The following is a 19,162-nucleotide window of genomic DNA, read 5'->3' as shown; positions in this document are numbered from 1 at the left end:
AGACACAGTAATACAAACCTCTGGGCTGAAACTACTCCCTTCAAAGGAAACGACTAAGTTGGCAAGTAGTGTTGCCGTGGCGATGCCCACAGCCTGCCCCTCCCCTCATCCCTTCCCTGTTCCTCACACCTGCATGCTAGACGCTCCACACAGGTTAAGCTCCCTGCTCTGCAAACCAGAGAGGTTGAAGGTTACACAAACGAACACCGCACACCGGGCTGTCAAGTTTCCTCTCGTCGCCGTCTGTACACGCCAGGATTTTATCCTTTATGTTCTCTTCTTGGTCTCTGCCGGACCCCTATTAACCATCTTTAAATGTTAAAAAGATCACACTGCTGTGTGAAGTAACAAGCCATGAAAGTGGCAGGATTTGTGAGGTCCACTCCAACATTTTGACCCTCTGCTCTCTGCACTGCAGTCATGACTTTAGGACCAAGTAACATAGGGGGGTGACACAGGGCCCTAAAAAAGGGGGAGACAATGGCTACTTTGAATGTATCACTTGGGTGAAAGACCGAGTGAGCGGGTGCTGGAGTCAGGTAAATGAGGAAGCCGTCTCACTCGAGGGTTAGAGTGAATTCTTGTGGGACACACCTCGTTTACTGCACCCCATAACATTCTTTGTTATATCCGCCCAGTGTGTCGATGGTACTGCGCACACAGATATTAAACCAAAGCTTGCAAATGTCTATCGCTTAGTTGTTCAAAGTCAGGGACCAGCTTTGTTTTTTGAAAAATAAATTCCAAGTAAACATTCAATAGCAGACAGAAAAAAAAAAATATGACTGCCCTTTTTATTTTTTCACTTCACAAACTGTCAGTAATGGAGACAGAGTTACAGATGAGCAGGGAACAGACATGCATTTTCTGGTCTGAATAAACACACCGGGGCTGGGAGAGAGTTCTGGAAAATTTGTCAGCTTGTTATGAAAAATAAACTCTGCCTTAACTCCTTGATCGCCCTCAGACGGTGGCCACTTGACTTTACATTCGGCAGGCAGTACTGCATATCGTGGGCCGGTTCTTTTTTAGGGTCACTCCATGATTCCCATTCATCTTAATTAGAAAGAAATCACAAAAAAAGAAAAGCGAGCGATAGGTGTATAGGCATGTATCCATATGGAATTTTATTTACAGCGAGTGTTTGCCTGCTGCAGAATCCCACCAGGAACAGCTCTGCGCCTTTTCAGTGTCAAACTGCATATTCAGTTGATCTTCATTTCTGAACCATTCCTTTCCATTACTGGCGTCCAGTTCATCTTGCAATTTCACAAGCCAGCAGGCGACAGATCCCAGAGTTCATGGAGATCAAACAACCCTTCTTCATTGCCTAAAACTTTTGGAATCAAGTTACTTGTGCTGTCCTCGATATTCACAGTGCTGCTATTTGATATATGAGAAACAAGTTCGACCCAGGGCACCAGGAGCTCACTGCCACTCCCCATCCAATTGCCTAAACGTTGTTTTGGAGGTGGGTGGAGGGTCGATTTTCCAAAGTACCCGGGTGAGGCGGAGAACCTGTGGCTATGCGGTTCCTTGGAGTTCCTTTTTGGTACGTTGTCTGAAACCCTGGATACTAGCAGGACTGAGTTAGGTAAGGTTAGGTTGGTGCTATGCCTATCCGGTAACCAATGTGATGCGTTACCCGGCCCTAGAAGCCGTGGCCCATGGGATAAAGTGGATGTTTCGTCATGCTGCCAGTCATCACAGACATCTGGCATACAAATGGGAGACTGCAGAGTAATGGAACTCTGGGTAATGGTACAGCTGTTCCTTTCTGGTGCATTTATATCTGCAGACCAGCTGGCGCTGACTGATGTGGTTATGTCGTCAAAGAGACACTCATCCTCTGTTGGGGGAATGAGACTAAGTGAAAGAGGAGACTGAGGTGGCTCGGCAGGAAATGCCTCGGCTACTCCCAGAAAGGGGGCATGCGTAACCCTGCAATCCTCTGTAAGGCCTGGGATGCAGAAAACGGTGTTGCTAGTGGAGGCCTGCTTCTCGCAATCTTCTAGTCGATATGAGCCAGTGTCAGCATTCAGCCCCTCCACGTGGCACTCCTCATCCACATTATATGGTTGGTTCATGGTGGTTGGCCCAAAGACACCCAACTCCGCCTCGTTCAAGTCAGGTCCTTGCATGGTCACCCACAGAAATGCACTTCTCTCATCTGAAAGGGACTGAGGGGTCACCAGAGCAGAGGCAACTCTATCTGTGGACCCCTTGCCAGAGTACTCTTCTAAAATGGCATGAGATGTGTGACCGACCTTGTTCGGCTGGTTGCTGGGGGAATGCATGCAACAACTGGAATCCTGTCCACTATCATCTTCTTCTTCATCAGCTAGGTTGGCGTCTTTTTCTTGGCCTTTCATACTCATGGTAGCCTTTGCAGCAACTACAGACATGAGTCTGGATTTCCCTGTGGTTCTATTGTTCAAACCGTCTAGGATTCCAAAAGGAAATTTGGAGGCATAGGGCTGATCCCAGATCTTTCTAGAGTTGCTTCTCCTCCATACAGGATCCGTAAACTTGCACATCTTATCTCTTATGGATTCCACTCCATAGAATTCTGGAGAACCGGATGCAAATTTTACTTTCTTCTGTGGGATACAGTTGGAAATTTTAACATAGTCTTGCATAGGGCCCATTACCTTTGGGTTGGTTTTACTACACTGGACACCAGAAGGCTTTTCCAGAATGTCCGTCACTTTAATGAGTTTAGGTTTCAAAGAGGAAGCAAGCTGGGAACTGCCATTTCTAAGGTGTGAAGGGCGCCTGCCTGTGTCAGCACACTTCTTAAAGCTGCCAGAATTCCTGGGGTCAATCTGAAGGCCTTTCTCCTCTGTCACTCCCTTGCGTGTTTGAGTTTTATTACTCTTTACATCCTCCTGGGCTATTGAGATCACACTACTGGCTGGCACATCAGGCAACATCATCTTCTCTGAAAAAGAGATTTACAGCGAGTCAGAATATACATTAAGAATATAATATATTAATATACATTATATATACCTGCTGCACCCATATATACGGTCTCGTCCTTTCAGGTCAGCAGACCAGATGCTTTTACTTGTTTCTAAGACACGATGCAAACTTGGAGGTGATAGGGCTTTTTCAGTTGTAGCTCCAAAACTCTGGAATGATTTGCCATTACACATTAGGCAGGCTCCTTCACTTGCTGTCTTTAAATCTCTCTATCATTTAAAAAAATCCTGTGATGAGACAAGACTTTTTTTCAAGAGATTTGTCCAAGTCCCGCAAGACGAGAATTTTGCCATGCCCTCCCTTCAACCATATTCAAACATGCCAAGGTCCTCAACTCTCATTCGTGTGAATGCTTTTGTCAGATACCGTTCCTGCACTCTCAGATCTTATAAAATTATGTTATCCTCATTTAAAGTCGTTTAGGAAGAGTCCTCAGTTTCATCCTTTAAAGAAGCTTTTCTGGACAGTATTCTTAGACATACAATCTATTTGTTTCCTTCGATGTAGTCCTTTTCTGAACAATATTTTTTTTATGTTCTAGATGACACGTCAACGACTAAATGAACAAGAAAGGGCAGCACATCGAAAAGAGGCCCAAAACCGTTGGAGAGAAAAGAATTCAAAAAAGAATAATAATCATCTAAGTGCAAATTTGGAAAATAAGGAAAGTAATAATCAGCCCGGACAAAGTGGGATTGAAAACCTAGCAGGTCCAAGCAGGGACAGAAATAAGACAAAGTAGAAGACAAAGTACAACGTCGCAAAGCGGTTCAAGAACGTTGGTGCAATATGCATGCAGAGCAGGTTAGAGATTATGAAAGTACTAAAATTTGAAAGTCCCAAAAAACTGATAGTAAAGATCGCATTAGCGCAAACAAATGGAAATTACTCAGTGAAACAACTTAACAACGAAAAGAGATCAAATATATGGACATAGGTGATATGACAAAAGTATGTAGATATTGTTCAGCTTTAAAGTTTAAGTCAGAGACTTGTAGATCGTCTAATTCGTGATGCCATCAGGGAAAAATAGCGTTTCTTCCCAATGATGAGGCGTATCCGTGAGAATTAAAAGATTTGTTTGGTGAAAGTGAAATCCACAAACACTGCAGGCAAAATATTTGAATCTACAATAACCTGTTCATGTTCACCTCATTCAATGCTCAAAATTTAGATTTACACGATTCAGGACAATAGGCTATGAGAATCTGTAGTCCCACAACAATTAATTTCGAAGAAACCACAGTTCGGTCAGGTTTATATTTATGATCACAGAGAAGCGATGCAACATAGAATCGAAAGAGTTAACCGATCAGACGGATTAGAAATTCTACAGCCAATAATGGATACAAGTCCATACCTCCAAAAGTATATTACTTTATACAAAATTTATCAGCAAAACACGGTCAAAGTAGTTTTCTTGGATTTCTATCTGAATCCGCAAAGATCACGGTTGCATATATCATAAACCAACATTTGACAAATTGTCAGTGATAATAGTTTCAAAAGACGGAGATATCAAAGACAGAAGTTTAAAAAGTATTTGCGTGTTAAGCCAAACAGAATGAAAACATAACTCAATGAATACTTCTAATGCAACATGAAACAATTTATTTCAATTTATTGTGTTTTACTATTTTTAACTATGGTTGATTAATCGCTGCAATGTAAAATAGTTAGTTCTATTATGCATCTGTAACAATTCCCATGACAATAATAATCTGTTTAAATAGTACATCCACTTTGCCATATGCGAGCAGCAGAGATGTGAAGTGGCTGGCGCATAGCGCCCGCCTGGGGGTTGGCAGAGCCCCCTAGTCTTATTTTAAAACACACTTTTACTCCCTGGCCTTAGTCAACATCTCACACTGGGTCAATCTGTGTACTTTTTTATTATGAATTTCTTCAGCTCTTATGTGTTTCGGTTTCTTTTACCTTTTGGTTATTGTGTGTCTTATATTTTGGGTTTTATTGTACAGCACTTTGGTCAGGCTTGATGTTGTTTTTAAAGTGCTTAATAAATAAATAAATAAATAAATAAACATAAAAATAAATTTATACTAGGAAGTGTCCAGAAGGGAAAGCACCTCGTAAGGACCTCTTTAAGTACCCATGTTTCACAATACTCAGGGCTTATGTTCAAGAGAGGATTTGCACAAAATACTGTATTCAAAATGCAGTGATTAAAAAAAAAAGAAGAAGACAATCAAGAGTGATCAGGAGGACACATGGGCTCCAATCCATCTGATCGTCCATGTTAAGAAGATGCTTAATCCACTCATAAGGTCTTGGGGCACCCAACAAACTAAAGAATTTAAAGGAATCTGCGGCTTAAGTGTCAGTAGTTAATTAATCTTTCTGTTAAGTGCATTATATTTGCCAGCGGTATTGCCGGGATAGGGTCCACCCTAATGACCCCACGATAAGTTTGAAATTAGTGTAGCAACCTCCCCATAACAAGTTCAAAAAGGAAGACATGGCAGCACAAAAACGAAGAAAACTGAATTGGAACTTTTTACAGCTATCTACAAACCCTCTCGTTGTTGTGGCCCTGAGAGAACACATTCGTTCCCTGCACAGAATCCTTCTTCCCCAGTGCTCATACCTCATCCTTACATACCATACCTTCCCATAGTCCCCCGAAATGTCCAGAAACCTCCAACTACGTATTTCTGCATCTAGGAGCCGAATGTCAAGTGAGAGGGGACATACTTGATGGTTTGTCACACATGAAGTTGTCAAAATCAGTCTGTCATGAATACTCAGAAGTTTTCACAGCTTATGCTACATACAGTTCATCCAGAAAGTATTCCCAGCGCTTCATCACTTTTTCCACATTTTGTTATGTTACAGCCTTATTCCAAAATGGATTAAATTCATTTTTTTCCTCAGAATTCTACACACAACACCCCATAATGACAACGTGAAAAAAGTTTACTTGAGGCTTTTGCAAATTTATTAAAAATAAAAAAACTGAGAAAGCACATGTCCATAAGTATTCACAGCCTTTGCTCAATACTTTGTCGATGCACCTTTGGCAGTAATTCCAGCCTCAAGTCTTTTTGAATATGATGCCACAAGCTTGGCACACCTATCCTTGGCCAGTTTCGCCCATTCCTCTTTGCAGCACCTCTCAAGCTTGGTTGGATGGGAAGCGTCGGTGCACAGCCATTTTAAGATCTCTCCAGAGATGTTCAATCGGACTCAAGTCTGGGTTCTGGCTGGGCCACTCAAGAACATTCACAGAGTTGTCCTGAAGCCACTCCTTTGATATCTTGGCTGTGTGCTTAGGGTCGTTGACCTCAGACTGGGGTGACGGTTCATCTTTCAGCAGGACAAGAGCGCTCTGGAGCAGGTTTTCATCCAGGATGTCTCTGTACATTGCTGCAGTCATCTTTCCCTTTATCCGGACTAGTCTCCCAGTTCCTGCCACTGAAAAACATCCCCACAGCATGATGCTGCCACCACCATGCTTCACTGTAGGGATGGTGCCAGGTTTCCTCCAAATGTGACGCCTGGCATTCACACCAGAGTTCAATCTTTGTCTCATCAGACCACAGAATTTTCTTTCTCGTGGTCCGAGAGTCCTTCAGGTGCCTTTTGGCAAACTCCAGGCGGGCTGCCATGTGCCTTTTTACTAAGGAGTGGCTTCCATCTGGCCACTCTACCATACAGGCCTGATTGGTGGATTGCTGCAGAGATGGTTGTCCTTCTGGAAGGTTCTCCTCTCTCCACAGAGGACCTCTGGAGCTCTGACAGAGTGACCATCGGGTTCTTGGTCACCTCCCTGACTAAGGCCCTTCTCCTCCAATCGCTCAGTTTAGATGGCCGGCCAGCTCTAGGAAGAGTCCTGGTGGTTTCGAACTTCTTCCACTTACAGATGATGGAAGCCACTGTGCTCATTGGGACCTTCAAAGCAGCAGAAATTTTTCTGTAACCTTCCCCAGATTTGTGCCTCGAGACAATCCTGTCTCGGAGGTCTACAGACAATTCTTTTGACTTCATGCTTGGTTTGTGCTCTGACATGAACTGTCAACTGTGGGACCTTCTATAGACAGGTGTGTGCCTTTCCAAATCATGTCCAATCAACTGAATTTACCACAAGATGGACTCCAATGAAGCTGCAGAAACATCTCAAGGATGATCAGGGGAAACAGGATGCACCCGAGCTCAATTTCGAGCTTCATGGCAAAGGCTGTGAATACTTATGTACATGGGATTTCTCAGTTTTTTTAATTTTAATAAATTTGCAAAAACCTCAAGTAAACTTTTTTCACGTTGTCATTATGGGGTGTTGTGTGTAGAATTCTGAGAAAAAAATGAATTTAATCCATTTTGGAATAAGGCTGTAACATAACAAAAGGTGGAAAAAGTGATGCGCTGTGAATACTTTCCGGATGCACTGTATAATAGGGAAAATATACAATTTAAATATGAAAATTTAAACAGAATTGACAGGATACACTGCAAAAGGAGAAGCCATGTTCCCAAAACACAGACCGACAAAGAACAGCCAGCTTAAGGGCAGATTGATTTCAAGCTGTCATTTTTTAAACTTCACTTCATACTGAGAGTTTGTTTAATCTCCATTGCATTGACAATTTCAAGTGTACGCTCTAATGTCTAGTTCATGCGCTCAAATTTAATTCTTAAATTCATGCCATCAAAATCCCCAACAGCTATTGCCTAGCGCACAGCAATCGCAGCCGCCTGCCATTCAGGAGCACTAGGGCCGCTTCCCCATCAGTCACTTCTCAGTTTTCAATTCACGTTCTGGATTCTTAATATGAATTCTTTACTTCATATTCTGTGTTTTTAATGTTATGTATTAATTCATTCCTACTCTTATCTATTTCTAGTTTGTTTTTCTTTTTTGGCAACTTTGGTTGACATTGACATTTTTTAAAGCAGTGGTCCCCAACCACCAGGCCGCAGACCGTTACCGGGCCATGGATAATTTGGTATTGGACCACATAGAAAAAATAAAACACTTTAGTTTATTTCCATTTTATTGACTATCACAGTCTGCAGGGTGTTTTATTTCGAAACATGACCATATCATCTCCCCATCACTTCGTCTAGGCCTCTTTCCCACAGTTGTCTCTGTCCAGTATTTTGATCCTCAATAAATTAAGCCCACAAGCTAACTACCTAAAATGAGTAAAAAATAAACTCTGGAGATCACCACAAAGTCAATGAAAATCCTGCTTCCGTTTCCAACATTATATCTTTGTGTAGCGGAGTTTGCATTGACGGCAACCAAAATAAAATTACGGAGTAGACTGGACATAAGGAACACACTTTGGGTGTCGTTGTCTCTCATGATTATCTGAGATGGGACCGTCTTGTTGCAGAAGAACAAGCTCAGGGCTCCCACTGATTCTGTGTTATAGTGAGTTGTATTTATTATGCACTTTTTTATGCGCATGCGATGGCCAATTCGTGGAAAATTGTGAAACCGATCCATGGTGCAAAAAAGGTTAGACTGCCGTTGTAAAGCACAGTGAGCTACATTCTTAGTATGAAAATGTGCTACAGAAATAAGCATTGTTGTTCTTTCCAGCTTCTATGTGGGGTCAAGGTGCCTGATCGAACTTTTCCATACAGCTCAATCCTGCATCCCATCCCTTGTCAGACCTTCTTCCGTTAGATCTTTTTTTACTTTGTTTTTCCACAGCAGCTTTGGCCTCCTTTGCTTTCTCTTCCCCTGCACTCCCATTCCCATCAGTCTTTCGCTCACATATGCACTGTCTCTCCTCGTCACATGTCCATACCCCTTCAACCTACTTTCCTGTACTTTCTTAGATATCTCTCCCATTGTGTTGTACCTCTTATTCTGTTCTTCTTCATATCTCCACACATTCATCTCATCATTCTCATTTGTAAGGATTGAATTTCCATTATATGCCCTTTTGATAGCAACTGGTTGGACTGGAACTTTAAAAAACGTTGGCATACTGTGGCACTTGATGGATATTCAGAGGAGATCGTGATGGCACCAGGCAGTGCTTGGGAGCCCCTCAGTTCTGATAATTCTGAAGTGCGCCATTTCGTTCAGGGTTTATAATCACAGGAGTGTCAACGTACCAAAACTGTGCATGTGTTTTAATTGTAGCAGACTAAAAATCCCAGCTAAGACTCACACTGTCAATGATGGCGATTTATTTATTTTTATGGTGGGAATCCCAGGCATGCACCTAGCCTTGGCCCGACTCACACACACACTCCCTCACAAAGACAAACAAGCAGCCAGTAATAAAACAGAAATAGACTGTATTAAACAATAATAAACAAAATCTAACTATACAAACTACAACAATCCCACCCCAGTTCCCTTTATGGAGATATTCAATAAACACAAATTCAACAATTACAAACCACTAACAAAAACCACACACGAAGTCCATGAAAAACAGCAACTGATGGAATGAAAAGATGGAGGTAGATAGTCCAGAGTTCAGCACGCTGTATGTGAACGTAAAGATCAGTCTACTCAGACCACCCCACTTTGTCTGCAGCCCAGAAGTGCTTCCTAGAGGAGACAGAATGGCACCAGAAGTATTCCTGGGTCTGAAGTAAAAGGAAGCCCCCTGACACACATGGACGAGTCAGAGTCAGGAGGCAGTGGGCGACACTCAGCAAAGGAGAGAAGGAGGAAGAATAATAATTATGATTTACTGTTTCTTTGTGGCTTATTACTGGAGAGGCGATTGTGGAACATGCTTTGGTGGAATAAAAATCCTTCATTTTATTCCACCAATGTCTGGTGAGTTACTGTGTTTGTCGTTTGGGGTTCTCTGGTGTTTAATGTTTTACATTAGTTTGTATTCTGCGTTATTAATGTGATCTTTGTCATCTTACTCTTATTGTATTCCTTTAAATATCTGTGAAGCACTTTAAACACAGGAAAGACACTATATAAGTAAAATGTGTGGTTACTTTTATAACGGGTCATACTTCTGTGCTATTACTGGTGTGTTGAGCTTCTCATAATGTGTGTGCTGCTTTTTCTAATGTCCATCATTCTCTCTTTAGTTTTGAAGTCTCACACAGATCATCTCTTAGTAACACAAAACTTGAACAACTTTGGTGTCTCAGACTTTCAGTTTTGTTCCTCAATCGTGTTTGTGTGTTTCTTTTTCCATATGCAAGACCCACCAACAGTGACGGCAAGTGTCTTGTTTAGTGTCTTGTGGAAGGCTGTTTCTCATTATGTCTTGTTATTATTAATTTTCTATTTTTATTAGTTCCTCACTCCCCGTGTCTGCGTGGGTTTCCTCCGGGTGCTCCGGTTTCCTCCCACAATCCAAAGACATGCAGGTTAGGTGGATTGGCGATTCTAAATTGGCCCTAGTGTGTGCTTGGTGTGTGGGTGTGTTTGTGTGTGTGTCCTGCGGTGGGTTGGTTCCTGCCTTGTGCCCTGTGTTGGCTGGGATTGGCTCCAGCAGACCCCCGTGACCCTGTGTTCGGATTCAGCGGGTTGGATAATGGATGGATTAGTTCCTCAATTTCTGTTTAACAGACTGAGACTTAACACAGTTTTAGTGTTTATAGAATTTTTTTTATTGTCGCTTTTAGTTTATTTGTTCATTAGTGTCATTTCCTTGAAGCCCTCTTTGTATGTCATTTGTGTTGTATCAGGTTCATTGGCTTTTTATTTTGTTAGTTGTTTTTTTCCTGTCAGTTTTTTCTCTTAATTAGTAAATTAAATAGACGCCAAGGAAGTCAAGATGCCCGATAATTTGACAGCTAAAAGGTTCAAAGTATTCAGAATTAAAAACACTCTGAAGTGCCTGTTTAGCATCGGCCTCATTAAGTTTCATATGTAACTACAAAAGTATAAATAAATAAATATATTTTGTTCAAGGGCGGCACGGTGGCGCAGTGGTAGCACTGCTGTCTCGCAGTTAGGAGACCTGGGTTCGCTTCCCGGGTCCTCCCTGCGTGGAGTTTGCATGTTCTCCCCGTGTCTGCGTGGGTTTCCTCCGGGCGCTCCGGTTTCCTCCCACAGTCCAAAGACATGCAGGTTAGGTGGATTGGCGATTCTAAATTGGGCCTAGTGTGTGCTTGTGTGTGTCCTGCGGTGGCTTGGTTCCTGCCTTGTGCCCTGTGTTGGCTGGGATTGGCTCCAGCAGACCCCCCGGATTCAGCGGGTTGGAAAATGGATGGATGTTCTCCACAAATACACAAACACTGTACCAGAGCATGCTCCCCAACCCTGACCTGACTGGATTGTTCACCATGGCAAATGAAGAATGGACCACAGGTTACCAGTCAGTAAGTCATCATGATAAATGTTTAGATGCAAGAGGAGTACAGTCATGTTATCAGTTTTAAAAGCAGCTTATCAAAATTTGAAATAGCATATAATAATTGATTAAATAGAATAATATGCAAAGGGGAGCCAATGGTCTACATGCTTTTAGGCGATTATTCCCCTTCAGTTAGTCTGAATACATTCTGAAGTAAAACTGTAACAAAGAAAGGTTGGTGTACCATACGGTTGCAAGCTCTCCTCTTCAGACACAGTTCTAGAATGAGACTCTGACCCAACTTGAGACAAAATCGAGGAGGCCAGCTGTCGATTGGCTGCTTCTATTTCTGCATACTTCCTATAAAGGAAAAAAGAAATGATCACCATAAAAATTAGTTCGCCCAATGGCCTCCATGGATGGTATGTGAATGATTCTCTCTAGCAATAATCAGCCAGGTGTGGACAGGTCTACAGTTGCAGCCAAGGCCATTGTCCAAATCATTACCACCTTTTACTTGCAAATGGTCAATTCTTGGCTTTAGGTAGGCAGAAAATGACCTGCTGAATGCTTAACAGTAGGATAGGTGACCCACCAGAGATGTTCTGACATAGGTTTTATTAACTGAATGTTATTTTACATTTCCTTGTGGTTCAGACATGTAGAAGGAAAAGCCTTTGTCCTCATTCATGGTTGGCTCATTTCTTGCATGAAGGCCTTGTGGCAGACAACCGGAGACCTTGCCACACTGGGACGCCTGGAAAGTGGAAGGACCGGGAGAGAGGCAATACCTTCCCTGGGACATGAAAGGGCAGGCAGCCCAATCCCCCCCCCCCCTCCCCGATTTACATTGGAGCCACGGGACTGAAGCTTGGAAGCTCAATCCTGTTGGGGACCGTGGCCACTTAGTCAATCCACCACACTAGGAAGTACTGCAGGAACATTGTCAGGGAGCACATCAGGGTGCATTATGAAATATTCGGGGAGCCGGAGTTGGGAGGTAGAAGACAGAGCTTGTGGGAGAGGAGTGAAGGAGAGAAGAAAAGGAAAGAAAGGACTGTGAACCGTATGTGCTGGTTGATACATTGTGTGGTGCTGTGTGCAGGAGATCGCAACAAATGTGAGCATTTTTGGGAGGTTTATCCCGGGCTGAATCTTCAGAATTTTTTTTAAAAATTTTTTACAGCCTGGTCTTTTACTTTTGAAACATTTTTGGAAGCTTTACTAAATAAAGGCAAACCATAGTATACTGTCGATCCTCAAGGCGACATGAACACACCAGATAAGCGAATGATTTTCATTTGTAGGTAGATGTTGATATGTGCACATGGTGGTTAGACGTCGACTTGTGTCCTACAGTGCAAAGGTGCCGCTATTTTGATATTTTACAGCACACTAAGATGCCATAAAAATAGATGGACGATACATACTGTAGCATCCTCAAATACATCTGATCCAGTGCTGGATCACAAGGGGTGGGCGCCTATCCTGGCAAAAATGGGCAGAAGTCCTTCACAGGGAAGTCAAGTAAAAGGCATTCATGGTGTACACTGAGCAGGCATGGGATTCAAACACAAGGATGTTAGGTCCAAGAGACACTACAGGTACACTGCCCCATGAACGGATATTTGAAATTAGTCTTTTAAAATGTCCAGAAACCTCCCTATTCTGCCTGCAACGAATATAAAAAAAGAATGCTCAGCAAGCTAAAAACCACGAGCAAGGGGTGCCTCTGACCTTCTAACTGGATCTTGGAGGGTATCACACTGCCAGGCAGCAGGCCCCCCTCTCTCTCAGCCTCGCTGAGCACTCCCAGATGAGCTGGCTGTGAATCCAGGGCCACAGAGTTCATAAGTGGCTGTTCGCTCAGTTATTCTGAAGGTGGGCTACATTGAATGCAGAGGTAAAGATGGCGGCTATTAAATCCAGAATTGTGAGTTTGTATCTCGTGACTGCCATGTCAGTGTGGATAGCAGCTCTGAGAGGGAGACACAACAGGGCAAACATACCCACACATACACTGGGTCATATTAGACTTGCCAGTTAAACTAAAATGCTTTTTGTTAGGTTAGGAGAGGAAGAAAAACCTGCATAGACCATAGATTCCACATGGACAAATGGACTTGAGATCCCAACCTGGATCTATGAACTAGCAACACTAGGCACCTCCATATAGCCCCCCGCTGTGCCAAGCTAATGCTTTATGCATAGCACTAATCAGTTAATTCTTAATCACATTGTGCCAAATCTCAAATCGATATAATTCAAACCGTGATGCACAATTTAACATTTCATTTACGTCTTGCTTGAGGAAGGGGCCGGAGTTGCCTCGACAGCTTGAATATTGTAATCTTTCTAGTTGGCCAATAAAAGGGGTCATTTTGCTTAACTTCTCACTACAGTAAATAACAAAATCATGAAATCTGAGCACCTGCAGATCTGGTTGTGCAGAAACCTCCGGTGATTAATGCGTCTCTTTGAAGGTCTCGTTTTCTTGGGGCGCTGCAGGGTCCTCATGATGTGGGACGAGGCTGCAGTAACAAATGTAAACAGGTCCCGGCCATGGCCTCCTTGATCCGACATGTGCACCGAGGCAGCAGAAGAAACGTCCACCGGGAAGGAGTAAGCAGCAGAGCGGCCACAATGCCTCATCTTTAGAGCAGGCCCATTCGTGAGTCTTCCAGTCGACACCTAACAAAAGATGAGCGCCAGCGGGTGAACCTCATCCCAGCATGTTGACCCTTGATAACCAAACATCACACCCACAACCTCCTTACCCTTATTTATCTTTATGAGCTATTGTTGGCTAAGTGAAAAGGAAGAAACATGACTGTGCGTGTGTGTGAGCAACCAGTTCATCCTGCACACCTTTGGGAAGTGCAAGGAGATCCACCAAGACACAGAAAGAACATTCAAAATGCACACGAGTACTGATTGGCCTGGAAATCAAATCCAAGCCTACTCGGCTGTCAAGGCTTCAGCCCCACATCTGATACTTTATACAACCCACTTGACAACAAGCCTCACCACAAGTAACACAAGTGACAAAGTGACAAGAAAGCAGACTGACCTGCGATAAGCAGCGGCTTCACTCGGGGCCACCAAGCTGCTGTTGAAGCTGGAGACTTTCTCTCTGTGAAGTAGCAATGAAGAACGCAGGAGGTTAAGACTGAAGGAGAAGGGGGGGGGGTTCAATCTGCGTAAAAATTTAATGCCCCCCCCCCTCTCCCCGTTCAACCAATTGAGGCTCATTAAGGCAATTGTTCTTAATTGGCGAGTCTTGGCTCCAGCTCGTCACTCTTTCTGCAGCCCTTGATTTGCAGGACGGGCGCCGTCTCTTTTGTGCTTTGTTCGTTTTCTATTTTCAGCAGCTTTTTTAACCTCATTTACTGCTCGTCGTCTATTGTGAGCTGCTGGCTTTGGAATCACCCTTTACCTCGTTCAATTGATAGCATGTTGGTTATTTGTTTGAGGCGTCTTTATCTTGTCCCCGAGCGGACGAGACCACAGGATTGTTGAAGAGAAACAGGCAGAGGCTGCACGGCGCGTGGCCCCACTCAGCGAGCCACGCTCCAGCTCTTGGCCGCACAGCAACAAGTGTGATCCAGTGCCCAGGAATGCTTTAATTGGCGGCTGCCACGCATTTGAGTGCTGCCAGAGCACTTGCCGCTTGTTAAACTAATCACCCCTTAATTGCCACTTAGCCTTTATTTCTTGTTTCATTCGCACCTTCAATTCTTCACTTAGGGCTGAATGGCCGCTTTCTCCCATTAACCATCTCTGGCCTCTCTTCAGCCTGTTTAACCCCTACGACTGCAAGCGCATTATTTTGGTGGAGGGACTGTCTATGTGACCTCAATCAAGGTGTCTGGAGGGCATGGTGGGCTTGTCTTGGCTGTTTAGGCAGTTCGTTGTGTGGGCTGGGGTGGCACGTAGGCACAGTGTTAGCACTCGGGTCCTTTCTGTGTGGAGTTTGGACGTTCTCCCTATGCCTGGATGGGTTCCCCCCTACAGTCCAAAGACATGCAGGTTAGGTGAATTGGTCATCCTAAATTGTGTGTGTATGTACAGTATGTGTGTGGATGTGTGTGTTCGCCCTCTCTAGGGTTTATTCCTGCCATGCGCCCTATGCTAGCTGGGATAGGCTCCAGCAGACCTCCATGACCCTGTTAAGTACTAAGCGGGTTAGAAAATGACTAACAGCCTTTGTCGGAAGGCTCAGTTTAGCAGATGTGGCCTCAAATACCTGTGTGAAGTTTGCATGCCCTGCCCGGGGTCTGTTGGCATTCTTCAGCTATTGCCATATTCTCTCATATCCCAAATAACTGTATGTTAAGTTAGGCCCTACCTGGCATTAACATGTGTTTTTAGTAATCTACTCACAATCGGAGGGCACCACTTAAAACCAGTGAGAATGCCCTTTGTTACCAGATTGTATCCACATTTGGAGAGCCACAACATCTAGTAGAGGTGTAACTACAAACGTGTGACCTGCCCGCTTTCAACAACCACACCAGAGGAGGCCGATTTGAATTTTGTACCTGGAAGGTGATATTGTTTTTCTATCTGGACACAGTGTGGGTCCTGGAGATGCATTTTAATTCCAGGAGGTAAATGTAATCCAGTTAAGATGTACAGGGTGTGAAAAATGGAGACAAAACACCAAAAAAGAGAACCCAGGGCCATCTAAACATATGGGCACAATGGGCAATGGCTGGGGGCCCCAAGGAGCATGATGTTTCTGACGTCTGTGTTTGTTTCTGTTTTGCTATCAAAACAAGGACCCCAGCCCACTGCTTTGACTGGTGGCCTGTGATCCTGGTAAGATGGCCCTGTGCTTGGTAACCCCGTATACTTGAGGCTTGGCAAAAGGAAACCAAACAGTCTTTGCAGACACGAGTTCACAAAACAATAGAACTGAGGATGGAATGAGTTTATATGGTGGGTAGACCGGAAGGGGTGAGTTCAGGAGAGCAGAAACCGGACATGACGTTAGCAGTGGAAGAGCTGGTGTGCAGAGGGGAGAAACAGAGAAAGGATTAGAGCACAGCGCCAACCCCTGGCCCGGAGGGTTATTTACAAATATGGGATACACATATAAACGGGGCCCTCAGCTACCCTCTTTGTGAGAATGTGATGTGCACAAGTAGGTCCCAACATGGGCTGGCACTGCTTCAAAGACTGATGCCACCATGAAATGCTGGTCAAGGTGCCAACTCCTCTGGGACCTTACTGTATGTTAGAAAAAGCAGATTCTGAGAACAAACTAAAGAGTGTTCATGCCAGCGATCAGAGCCACTGCGCCCTTCTCCGACACTGCTGTAGTATGGCTAGAGTTGTTGCCCTGGCTCACGTTTATGTTTTGTTTATTTAATCTTTTTGTTAAAATTTAAAATGTATTTTTTCAAAGTATGTTATAAATTCTGTTTTTGGTTACTATGATCGTTATTACGGCATTGTCTGTTAATTATTTTTAAATTGTGTATTTTATTGTGTAATTGTATTTTGTGTCCCTTATACAGAAAGCCTAAGGGGGCACGGCCACATGATGATGCGACTGGTCGACTCCCCCCACTCTATTAAAGTGGGCCCTGCATTGCCGTTTTTGATTCCTCTGTTTTGTTGATTCTTTGTAAGGTTTGGATTTCCTGGATTTTGCCCCCTGCTCTCGTCTTATAGAGCTGCTCTTTAATAATGATTATTGGATTTGCTTACTTTTAGTTTTAGGCAAAACCTATTTTTGTTCCTTTTTGTCTGGCCTCTCTTTTTGTTAATTCTTTTTGAACTCCTTAAATGCTAGGGTGTTGTACTGTGTTAGCCATTATGAATGTAGTGAGAAGTCAAGTAAAATCCATCCATCCAGTTTCCAACCCGCCGAATCCGAACACAGGGTCGCGGGGGTCTGCTGGAGCCAATCCCAGCCAACACAGGGCACAAGGCAGGAACCAATCCCGGGCAGGGTGCCAACCCACCGCAGGACGTCAAGTAAAATGACACCTTTTATTGGCTAATTAAAGAAAATTACAATATGCAGACTTTCGAGGGGGCGGCATGGTGGCGCAGTGGTATCACTGCTGCCTCGCAGTAAGGAGACCCAGGTTCGCTTCCCAGGTTCTCCCTGCGTGGAGTTTGCATGTCCTCCCCGTGTCTGTGTAGGTTTCCTCCCGCAGTCCAAAGACATGCAGGTTAGGTGTATTGGCGATCCAAAATTGTGCTTGGTGTGTGTGTGCCCTGCGGTGGGTTGCCACCCTGCCCGGGGTTTGTTCCTGCCTTGCGCCCTCCAGCAGACCCCCGTGACCCTGTAGTTAGGATATAGCAGGTTGGAAAATGGATGGATGGATGGAAGCTTTTGAGGCAACTCAGACCCCTTCTTCAGGCGAGGTGCCTCGAATGCTTACATATTGTAATCTTTTTTGGTTAGCCAATAAAAGGTGTCATTTTAATTGACTTCTCACTGAATTCCTTAAATACATTCTTCAATATAAAGACATTTTGTTTTATTTATCTTGGCACTAGAGGTTTTATGATTTACTTCGCCTCTATTTCCTCATTTTGCATGCTAAAACCCTTAGTCCCATTTTGGGCTTGTGCAGGCCAGAAATCCTGCCTTTTGAGTTTGGGGCTTGGCTACCTGAGAGTGTGGAGGCACACCAAGGTGAAGTGCTGGTGGTATCTGAGGCCTGCACTCCTTTTGGCTTTTTCTGTGTGGTAGGAATCCAAACAAATGTTACTTGAGATGATAACAAGGAGGCTAATCAGGAGAATTATAGCCTTTAAAGGTCCACCACAGTTTAACCCCCTCAAAGGGCAATGAAGACAGAAATGTTCTACTGAGCACAAATGGTGGTCACACTATGAGAAATGCTTTTCCTGTTTCAGCCAATTAAAGACAAGCACATCGGTGCAGAACTTAGCACTGCACTGCGGCCTCACAGCTCCAAAGTCCTGGGTTCAAATGCAAGAGTGGACTTTGTATGTTGTCCCCTTGTCTGCATGCACTTCCCACTAGATAGATAGATAGATAGATAGATAGATAGATAGATAGATAGATAGATAGATAGATAGATACTTTATTAATCCCAAGGGGAAATTCACATGTGACACGTGTTAGGAATAGGGGGCTTTAGAGTGAAGACACACCCTAATTGAGATGATGAATTAAAAAGTAAGAAAACACATTATGACAGATGTTTCTCTCAGGAGCCAGCCTTTGGGAAAAGTGACCGGAGTATCGCCTTATAGACCTTGAGATTTTAAATACTTTGGTCCTTTCTTCTTCTTCTTCTCAGTGTCCGCAGTGAGGTGTAGTTGATGCTCTGCCTTCGAGGGGATCCATCATTGTATTTGTTTTGGGATTCCTTCTGTGGCCATTTGAATGAACCTCTTCGGAATGAGGCTGTTGAGATTTGGACCGAGGCCATCCTGTACTTTATTAATCCCAAGGGGAAATTCACATACTCCAGCAGCAGCATACTGATACAAAAAAACAATATTAAATTAAAGAGTAATAAAAATGTAGGTAAAAACAGACAATAACTTTGTATAATGTTAAATGTTAACGTTTACCCCCCCGGGTGGAATTGAAGAGTCGCATAGTGTGGGGGAGGAACGATCTCCTCAGTCTGTCAGTGGAGCAGTCTGTCGCTGAAGCTGCTCTTCTGTCTGGAGATGATCCTGTTTAGTGGATGCAGTGGATTTTCCATAATTGATAGGAGCCTGCTGAGCGCCCATCGCTCTGCCACAGATGTTAAACTGTCCAGCTCCATGCCAACAATAGAGCCTGCCTTCCTCACCAGTTTGTCCAGATGTGAGGCGTCCTTCTTCTTTATGCTGCCTCCCCAGCACACCACTGCATAGAAGAGGACGCTCGCCACAGCCGTCTGATAGAACATCTGCAGCATCTTATTGCAGATGTTGAAGGACGC

General features: G+C 43.8%; 1 protein-coding gene across 1 annotated transcript; it reads right to left on the bottom strand.

The window, feature by feature from the left end:
- Positions 1 to 793: 793 nt before the first annotated feature.
- LOC114666604 (uncharacterized) lies at positions 794 to 14,422 on the bottom strand. The gene is made up of 4 exons (XM_028821527.2): positions 14,308 to 14,422; positions 13,669 to 13,928; positions 11,482 to 11,597; positions 794 to 2,941 (listed from the first exon to the last, which is right to left on the bottom strand). Exons 2-4 carry the CDS (start codon positions 13,887 to 13,889, stop codon positions 1,269 to 1,271), a joined length of 2,010 nt encoding a protein of 669 aa, XP_028677360.1. The 5' UTR covers positions 13,890 to 13,928; positions 14,308 to 14,422; the 3' UTR covers positions 794 to 1,268.
- Positions 14,423 to 19,162: the final 4,740 nt, after the last annotated feature.

This window comes from Erpetoichthys calabaricus, chromosome 16 (assembly GCF_900747795.2).
Source record: "Erpetoichthys calabaricus chromosome 16, fErpCal1.3, whole genome shotgun sequence".
Lineage (NCBI taxonomy): Eukaryota > Metazoa > Chordata > Cladistia > Polypteriformes > Polypteridae > Erpetoichthys > Erpetoichthys calabaricus.
This window is presented reverse-complemented; position numbering and strand designations above follow the sequence as displayed.